Here is a 9,423-nt window from a genome sequence, read left to right as displayed (position 1 = left end):
CCGACTTCAAATAATGAAGACTGTAGTATGTACAGAAATAGTTGAGATTTAGACGAATTCCGAAAAAGGCACTATTATAGAGTAAGAGTTATTTAATACTTTTTAGTTCATATTATTATTGTTTTTACCTTGGAAGTCGGTTTTAAATTTTTGTTAAAAATAATAATTAGAAACTTTTTTTGGTGAGGTTTTTGGTAAAGTGAGAGTGGTGAGACGTGATGCCCTAAGGACTTAGGACGGATGTTTTTTGTCCTTCTTCTGGTGCCCCCTCAGACGTGATGCCCTAGGCAATTGCTTAATTTGATTAAGGGTTAATCCGTCATTGATCGCGGCCAACAAAAATTCAATTAAAGTGCCTCTTTATGACAGACTATAATATTTGTCATAAAGTAGGATATATTATTTGAATTTTTAGGACTATTAGTCTATCAGAAAGTGGCATTTTAATTGAATTTATCGGAACGAAAAAAGATCGGAACTTCACTTAAGTTTATCCCCACAGTTTATTTGTCTATACTTTCGCATTTCTCAGCCGTGCTAGGCCGGCTGGGGTCATCAAATGGCGGACCGCGGTCCGCGTACGGACCGCCACCGCGCCGACCCATTGTGTGCGGACTTTCGAAGATAAACTTCGTTAAAAATAAATTTCGGTATCGACTTACTGATGAACGTCTCCAGGATTTAATATACACGAATTTATAAAAAGGAGCATAAAGCATTATACTTAAATTATTTAATAGTAATAATGCCGCTTTTTATTAAGTAAGAAGCACAAACAAACACGTAGTGAATAATTTACACAAGACAATAATTAATGCACCACAATAAACGTAATGCTGTAGCCGCAATACCATTTTTTAAAAAATCGTAGCATTTATTGATTTGACAGTTGACTTTGAAGTTTGACGTCTACCGTCACAATATTTTGACTTTCTATACATTTTACACCACATTTATCTTTACCTGTTTTTTTACAAATTTATGAATTAATATTTACTTTAATGAACTTAAAATAAAATGTATTTTAAAACTTTTATGTGCATTTATTTAATCTTTAAATGGTTTGTATAAACGGGTGAATCGTTTAATCGTGTTAGTTAAAAAATTGTCTACGTAGGAAGGTTTTTATATGTAAACAATTTTGCTTTTCAGCATAAATTATGTGGAACTTAGTAGCGTAAACGCCAATGAATTCGATCTTTTTATTTTTACCCAATTATGGCCTGCTACGGATTGCATGGAGTGGAAGAAACACAATCCCCATCACACATGTAACATGCCCAAAAATGTAGATGCCTGGACAGTACATGGTATCTGGCCTACTAAATTGGGTACAAGAGGGCCCGAATTCTGTAATAGAACCTGGTTATTTGACCCAGAACAAGTAAGGTCTATTGAAGATGAATTGGAACAATCATGGGCCAATGTTTATGGTGGTAAGTGTATTGCATAAATTACATAACTCTCTGCTAATTAACAAAGGCTTTGTTAGATCATTTTTCAGAAAATAATACTTTATAAAATATTTAAATTATACCAATAAAATAATCATATAATATAATGTAAAAAATGTACTTATGTAATGCAGTACAATCGTTTATTGCCACAGAATCCACAAAATATAGAAATGGTTACAAAACATACAATTATCGCCAAGATCCGAGTTCCGATCCCTCACACACCGTCGCCTAGCAACCGTCACCCGACTGTGTTGCCTACTCTCGCTACACTTATATACTTCAGTTTTAAAAGCAATAAAAACTTTATACTAATACATAACTCAATGTGGTTATGAAAATCTATATGGATTGATAAAATAGTCTCCTTTTCATGTTCTCTTTCTGATACAATTTGAATTTGCAGGTACTCCTGTTTATCAATTATGGGCTCATGAGTGGAGCAAGCATGGTACCTGTGCTGCACAGATACAAGATTTAAATTCAGAATTAAAATACTTCTCCACAGGTCTACACTGGTTACAAAAATATTCTATGACTGATATTTTCAAAGCAGCTCAAATCATACCATCGAACACAAAAAAATATTCTGTAAATGACATCAATAAGGTAATAAAAGAAAAACTTAATATTGATCCTTCAATTGTGTGTAAGGTTGAAGACAGCAAAAACTACTTATCCGAGATTCGTATTTGTTTTACAAAACAATTGCTACCGGTAAATTGTGATGGAATTATTGCACGTCAAACTATAAACGGAGAGTCGATATTAACAAATTGTAAATCTGAGGAAGTAGTGTATCCTAATTACAATAAATGGTATGTGCAATTGTACAAACTAGTGATGTGGTTGCAGTGGTTCACATTTTAATTATTAAGGAATGCAATAATAATATCTTTTTTTTTATACTATGAATTAAATTATGAAATTAAAACATTTAACATTTAGATTTTTTCATCACAGGTTTATAATAATTGGCTTTAGGAATCTCTAAAATTTTTGTTGAAAAAAAGAATAGTTCGAAGAGGTCTCAAATGTAACAGAAATATTGTTCAAAACAAAAAAAAATTAAACACTTAAAGGCTATTCTCTCTTAATTTACAGTTTGATTTATTGATTAAACTGTGTCTGCTTTCTTATGGCACTTAAACATTTTATTTGTGATGAACATGAGTCATATTTGATTATTCTTTAATTTATTTGCACTGCTGAAAAGAGTCTGTTAAAGCCTAAAAGTATGTTCATGTCATTATGCTATTGCATAAACATATACCAGAAACTTTAAATTTTTTGCAGAATAAAGTAAAAAATAACTACAGTATTGTAAATGACTATGTATTTTTTTATATTTTCTTAAACATTTGCTCAATCAAAACAGTTTTTACTTTATAAATTATAATTTATGACTGAATTAATGAACAAAAATAAACTTGTTTATATCTTGTTGTGAATAATATATTATTGTAATAAAATAATATTGTACTTAGTGTAATTAATAATAATAATTTCTTTCTGCTTAAGAATATTTTCCAATTACATCTTTTACTTTTTTAAATAAATTTTTGTTATTATCTAATGAATTTTTATATATTTGCTAAACATTACATATTTTGTATCGAATAAGATTTTTTTGTACCTTTGTTACAATGAAATTAATAGATACCTATAAGTACACAATGTCTGTTGAAGGCAGTGAATACACATTGAAAATATGTGCAGTATAATAATATTGAAACTATGATAAACATAGTTACTTATGTTTTATTTAATAAAATAAAAATATTTCCAATCGAATTTTATTGTTTATTCAAAAGACTCAAGTTCACAATATGACACTTCTTTTACATTATTTTCAGAGACTGTATATTTTATTCTGGTATAATAGTTTTAAGCTGACAAAACATTTAATTTTTAAAGAATGTAGACAATAATTCATAAACATACCCAGCACATTTTTACAATTGACTTAAATAATATTTATTGAGCTCCTCTTGAGATTATTATTACTGCAGATGGTACAAGGCCTGTAAAAAATATTATCATTAACAAGAATGATTGTCAAAATAGTTAATTAATACTAATCTGACATTTTTAATGGATGGTGGAAAAACTGTTACCAAACTGATAATGCATAATTTTACGCAATCAGTATTTATTACTTTCAGCATTAATTTATCAAAATAATTAACAATATTTTGTTTTTCTTTTTAGCTTACCTAATATTTCTAATGGCTTTTCATAATCCTCCTCAGTGAATATTTTCTTGGGAAATGTGGTCATCAATTTAAAATTATCATTTTGTGCAAATTCCTTAGTGTTCACTTGTACATAAGTCCTGTAAAATAATAAATGGAATATTATTTTGGATTCGTATTTCTTTCTACTTTACTTCTGTAGTAGTATTAGACTATACAATTTATTTGTCATTTGCAGCTGTTTTTATGCTTTTGTTGTTGTATGTATTGTTAACTATGCACTATGTGTCTAAACTCTAAACACACTAGGCCGAAGTTACGACAGCGTAAATTCCGCCGCAAATGTCAAACGCATACAAAAAAATACGGACGGAACGCGACGGAATAGTGTGTCATCCCTCTCGTTCCGTCCGTAGTTTGTCCGTGGCGTAACTTCGGCCTAGTTTCTTTAGACACTAAGGCTTAATTATTTTTCAGTCATAGTAACTGAGGATTGGAATATCACAGTACATACAAGAACTGTAACTTTAAGTCATAGGGTGATAATCACCTGACAGCAGCTAATAGTTCCTTGGCCCCAAAGTTATGTGTGATTGACTGTCCATCGGGCAGCCTCAGCTGAATGCGGGCTTGCTCGTAGGAGCCCTTGGGTGGAGGGGTGGGACTAGCAATGGGCACAGGCGCTGGAGGAGCAGGAGCGGGCTGACCAGAGGCTGCTAATCTGGAATATGCAGAATTTTTTTGAGAATGTACAGTTATATTAAATGTGTGAATGTGTGTCAATTACTTCTTCACAGGTATACAGTTGAATCAACTTTGTTGAAATTAGCTATGGAGAATTATCTCTCCCTGAACACACATTAGTGTGCTCAGATAAAAGCAAAAGGGTAATTTTTTATCTAGAGTATCTTTCACACAATATGTTAAATCAATTTTGTCTGGCTACACACTCATTTATACAAGTTAATGTATCTAAACCTGATGTGAAAAAGGGATTGTGAAATAATGATGTCACTTACTTTCTTGCTTGTCTGTCAGCTTCTATTTGAGCTTTAACTCTTTCCCTGGCTTGTTGGTCTTCCAATTTCTCTCTTCGCCTCTGTTCTACTAACTTTTTCATTTCTTGTTCTTGCATGCGTAATTTGGCTTCTTGTAAATCTTTACCCGACTTTATCCTGATACGCTCGCGTTCTAATGCTTCAGCCTGAAAAATATTAAGGCAAATTGTCAAAAAATAACAATAATAGTAAAATAATATATTCCGACATAACAAATATTTGGCAGTAAAAGCTTATCTTTCTCTCAAAATCTCCTATGTTAAGTATTGGTGCATTCATTTTCTAAGGCTATTATAATGCACCTGCAACAGCTTGTCCATAACATGCAATTATACTAATAATATTATAAATGCGAAAGTGTGTCGGTCTGTCTGTTACAATTTGCGATAAAGGATTTTGGTGTCATCTACTTTGTGATATACAACTTTTGCAGTCTTTGCAGTACTGCATACAACCCACAGTCCCCGACACACCGTGACAACAATTATGGACTAAATTAAGAAATTTAATTTTATATACTATTTAATAGTCTACCTTCTCTCTTTCCTCCCTTTCTTTGCGTTTTTGTTTGAGGCGCTCCTCAAGAAGAGCAAGTTGAGCTTTCTTCTCCTCCTCAGTCAACGGTTTCTTCTCTTCAGTAGACTCGGAAAACTGGCTGTGATTCGTTTTAGCTGCATGGTACTCCATTTCATCCTGGTTTTTGAACAGTTTACCGCACTCGTCACATTTGAATGATTTGGCTTCGTCGGCGGCTTCTGGGGTCTCTGACGTGGACTCCGCGGGTGCCGGCGCCGCGGCCGCGGCCGGGGCCTCGCTGCTTGAGCTACCGGCGATCGTGTGACCTACGCTCTCCACTGGATCATCTGCGTGCGCCAAAAGCCATTCCATTGCAGGTTCTACGCCCTTAAAATTTGTGACTTCCAATGCTTTCTCACTGCAAACATAAAATCGTTTTATCAAGTAGGGCCACGGTAGGGTTAACCTACTGTTTTTATAAAGATAATTGTTGCTACTTACGCTCGCTCTTTGGGAAAACCCATTTCTATCAATGTCTGAATTTCAGCCATTATATCGTTAATTAAATGCAAGGATTTTTTATATTATTATTTTTCTAATAAAAAGAAAGACTTAGAAAGACAGTTGACATTTGTAAGAATCTTACAAATGTCAACTGTCATTTGTCAGCACAGATATATGTAGCAAGCTACTTGTCATTACCACAGATTTTTCTTTCTTATTATGGCACTTCGGCTATTTAACCATGGCCAGTGTTGAGTTTATTATTATGGCGAGAAAACAATATTCTATCATACAATTTTCAGCATCGTTTTTCTAGTATGTTAAACTCCAAAGTATAGTCAAAGTCTAAGAAAAATTCACTACCGTCAAGAAGTCAAGTCAGTCGATTCAGTAAAGTGGTAGACGCTTTACTGAACTTTCGATGGAGTTTTGGAAGGAACACAAATTAATAGCACGTTTCTCAATATTGCATCACTTTCCTACACTTGTGCACGATAACGAATATCTAATGGTTAATATTATCCTAACAAAATACATTAAAAACCTAGATAACACAATTTTAGGAAAATAATACAAAAACAGATCACTCTTTCACATTCCCGGCAAAACTCCAGTACCACAGATGTCAATAAAATGTCAGTCCTTTTTTGGTTCACTGGTTAAATTTTTGCCATTCTCAGGGTTACATACGGTAATAAGGGATTTTCATTTATATTTTTTAATTTTAACAATCTTAACTAGATGGCGTAAGGATAGACACTTCTAGTATTGGTTCCTCACCGATCTGAAATTATCTGCAGGTTGGCGTCACTGGCTACATATGGGTTGTGTTTCCAAAAAATATCAGTGTACTGTCAAGTGTGACATAAATCAAAATATCTTAAACCTAAGCGATCATTGGCCTAAGCGATTAGGCCAGTACACTGGTAATAGTTTAGGAACACGCTGACATAATAAAAACTTGTCAAACTGAAACTTGACAACTGAAAGAGTTTTGGCGGGCATGTCACTTTCAAACTTCTTCTACTTTTTATTGTCGGTGTGGTTTTTATTATTTTTTTCCTAAATTGTGTTATTTGGGTTTTGATATTCATTATTGGTAAAATATCAGCCATTAAATATCCGTTATCTTGCACAAGTGCAGGTAAGATGTTGTCAAAACCAAAATGTATAATTCCTGTGACATTTGGTGTGAATATCGGTAAATAGGGCTATTTCTTCCGTGAATTTTAGCTAAAACATCGTTATAATAACTTTATTATCCTATGCATTGGAATATTATTGCGTCTTTTTTAAATTGAAATGTATCAAGTTTTACATTCTTTTGCCCAGTTTTGTAGCAATTATTGATGGTATTCCCTGGTATTACCGATAGTTGTCTACCCATACGCCATCTAGTTACTAAAATCTAAACTGTTTGACAATCAAAAAATGTTTCGCCGTTCCAATAGAGCTAATTCACACCATTGCAGTCAGTCTTCACTGGCACGCTGTACGCGACGGTCGTATTCGAGTGTGTACGGTTAGCAAAGAAATTTTTAAAACAAACTAAGTTTTATTTTCAGATACTAAATGTAATCAAAGGGCAAAATGCTTTGTATGTATGTATATGTTACTGTTAATTTGCGTAAGCCAGTTAGAGTGCAGATTAACGCGGTATTCTGCAGATTAGATAATCTGCAGAATATGCACTTTAACTGGCTCACCCAGATGGGTGAGCCAGTTAAAGTGCAAAAAATTGATTATATTCTTACATTACTAGATAATCTGCAGAATATCTAGGTAATCTGAAGACTACTGACCATGCATACCGTAAATTGCATAAAACAGGTTCTTGTTTGAATAAATAATATTATTTAGTTGTAGGTATAGAGATTATTGAATTTAATTTTTAGGACCTTAACAAAGGAATAGAATATTAAAATTTAAGTACCTAACTCAAATATTACTGCACTGATAAAATGTAACAGATCAAATCAACTAGAAAAAAAAACAATAATAAACAATTAAAAACAGTCTAATGTTAGCCATACACGCAACGGTCTACCGGAGAGGTCTACCTGTGCAGGTATGCCTGCGCAAGTAAATCGGAATGTGTGTGGGAATAGACCAGCGGGGCTAAAATGGTCGCTTTGAAGAATCATGATATGAATCATAATATGATTCATTTTTCTAAAATCACAAAAAGCAACTCTGCTTGCATTCATTTCTGTATTTTTGTACTGATTTGACATTTGTTAGTTTGACAGTTTTGACAATTCATTTGCTGAATTGATTGAGAGGAATTGCTAAATGTGACCATTTTAGCCCCGCTGTGCAGTTGCTTGGACCTGCGCATTCAACCGGCGCAAAATCGATAATAAATTCTTTCGAATGACACCTGCGCAGGCATACCTGCAGGTGACCTCTCCGGTAGACCGTAGCGTGTGTGGTAGCCATAAGGTTAACATGCTTAAGTCAAATTTTTTTAGGACATAGACGAAGGAAGAGTTTAGCTTAGAATTTAGATTGTGAAAGAGTGACGTTAATGCATAGACTTATAATATGTTTATGCGTTAATGTGTTTTATATTAATTTCCTAAGATTGCTCTGGATTAACCATTAGATATTTATTATCATGCACAAGTGTAGGCCAGTGATACAAGTTCCAGAAACGTGCCTTATGGGTTCCCTCCTAAACTCCATCAAAAGTTTTAGTAAAGCGACTACTATTTTACTGAATCGACCATAGTTTAAGTTTAATTTATATTATTATAAAAAACAATAAACTTAATAACAAAAAAAATCTTAATTTGTAATAGACTTTTTTGCAGTCAGTTTTTGATCAAGCGGACGCTTGCGTTCGGTATGACCAAATGTCATAGGCCTGCATCCTTGTCACTCTTGTTACAAATAATATTGGCATCTCGCATTTGACTACGTAGATATACTTTTAGTTTCTGTGTGTAAGTAATGTTTTGAGTGTATTGTTTTAGGATTGCTTTTCAAATGATATTTCTTAGAGTACACCACTTCTACCTCAGTTTAAATAGTATACTTTGCATTAAAGTAGCAAAGATACTATAGATATCACACACACACAGTGCCACAGTATGCAATATGCATGTGTAGATCATAGATGTTTGTTACTCTTTCACGCAAAAACTACAGTCAATTTCGGCCTTGCGGGCTATGATATTCTATTATAAAAAAAAGGCTTGCGGGGGATACCGGGACTAGGGTTGCCACCACCCAAATTTCCTTCGCCGGTCAGGCACGACAAAATTCCCGGACATTTGGCCGAAATGTGGTTATTTCCCCGGACACTTCTTAAACAATTTACGATAAAATCTATCCAACAAGAATTTGTAAAATCTGCCTAACTCAAGTCCGTGCAACCGGACACTTTTCAAAAACCCGGCGTCCGGCCGGGTTTTTGGAACCTTAAAACTAGGACTAATCCGGGAAAATCAGGACGGATGGCAACCCTAACTGGGACAAACCTGAAAGCGGCCAAAGCGGGACGTATGGTCACGTTAGGTAGGTATGGCACAAAGTCCTGCTATTTAAAATAAAGTATCTTCTACCCTACACGATCTACATAGACCCGAGCGGAGGCGCGCGTGGGTGTCGCCGGTGCGTGCCTCTAAGGCGATGCACGGAGAAATTAAAAAGTGGCAACATCGTAATGTCATCTCTTTTTTCTTAGGTTGA

General features: G+C 34.1%; 2 protein-coding genes across 2 annotated transcripts; one reads left to right on the top strand and one right to left on the bottom strand.

The window, feature by feature from the left end:
* The first annotated feature begins 1,023 nt into the window (after positions 1-1,023).
* LOC121739620 (ribonuclease Oy) lies at positions 1,024-2,777 on the top strand. Its single transcript, XM_042132113.1, has 3 exons — positions 1,024-1,061; positions 1,153-1,436; positions 1,864-2,777. Exons 1-3 carry the CDS (start codon positions 1,036-1,038, stop codon positions 2,325-2,327), a joined length of 774 nt encoding a protein of 257 aa, XP_041988047.1. The 5' UTR covers positions 1,024-1,035; the 3' UTR covers positions 2,328-2,777.
* Positions 2,778-3,239: 462 nt separating this feature from the next.
* Positions 3,240-5,850, bottom strand: LOC121739619 (UBX domain-containing protein 1). The gene is made up of 6 exons (XM_042132112.1): positions 5,728-5,850; positions 5,245-5,644; positions 4,672-4,856; positions 4,203-4,373; positions 3,674-3,792; positions 3,240-3,481 (listed from the first exon to the last, which is right to left on the bottom strand). The coding sequence occupies exons 1-6, from the start codon at positions 5,775-5,777 to the stop codon at positions 3,435-3,437; spliced, it is 972 nt and encodes a 323-aa protein (XP_041988046.1). The 5' UTR covers positions 5,778-5,850; the 3' UTR covers positions 3,240-3,434.
* Between the last annotated feature and the right edge of the window lie 3,573 nt (positions 5,851-9,423).

This window comes from Aricia agestis, chromosome 2 (assembly GCF_905147365.1).
Source record: "Aricia agestis chromosome 2, ilAriAges1.1, whole genome shotgun sequence".
Lineage (NCBI taxonomy): Eukaryota > Metazoa > Arthropoda > Insecta > Lepidoptera > Lycaenidae > Aricia > Aricia agestis.
The sequence above is the reverse complement of the archived record's forward strand: the minus strand, read 5'-3'. Positions and strand labels throughout refer to the sequence as shown.

What these genes read in the sequence shown, in the direction of transcription:
- LOC121739620 (XM_042132113.1), top strand. Translation starts at nt 1,036, where the DNA reads ATGTGCATTTATTTAATCTTTAAATG. An exon ending in ATTTATTTAATCTTTAAATG is followed by an intron (nt 1,062 to 1,152) that starts GTTTGTATAAAC and finishes TTTGCTTTTCAG; the next exon opens with CATAAATTATGTGGAACTTA. An exon ending in ATGGGCCAATGTTTATGGTG is followed by an intron (nt 1,437 to 1,863) that starts GTAAGTGTATTG and finishes TTGAATTTGCAG; the next exon opens with GTACTCCTGTTTATCAATTA.
- LOC121739619 (XM_042132112.1), bottom strand. Translation starts at nt 5,777, where the DNA reads ATGGCTGAAATTCAGACATTGATAGAAATGGGTTTTCCCAAAGAGCGA. An exon ending in AAAGGGAGGAAAGAGAGAAG is followed by an intron (nt 4,857 to 5,244) that starts GTAGACTATTAA and finishes AATATTTTTCAG; the next exon opens with GCTGAAGCATTAGAACGCGA. An exon ending in GAACTATTAGCTGCTGTCAG is followed by an intron (nt 3,793 to 4,202) that starts GTGATTATCACC and finishes ATTATTTTACAG; the next exon opens with GACTTATGTACAAGTGAACA.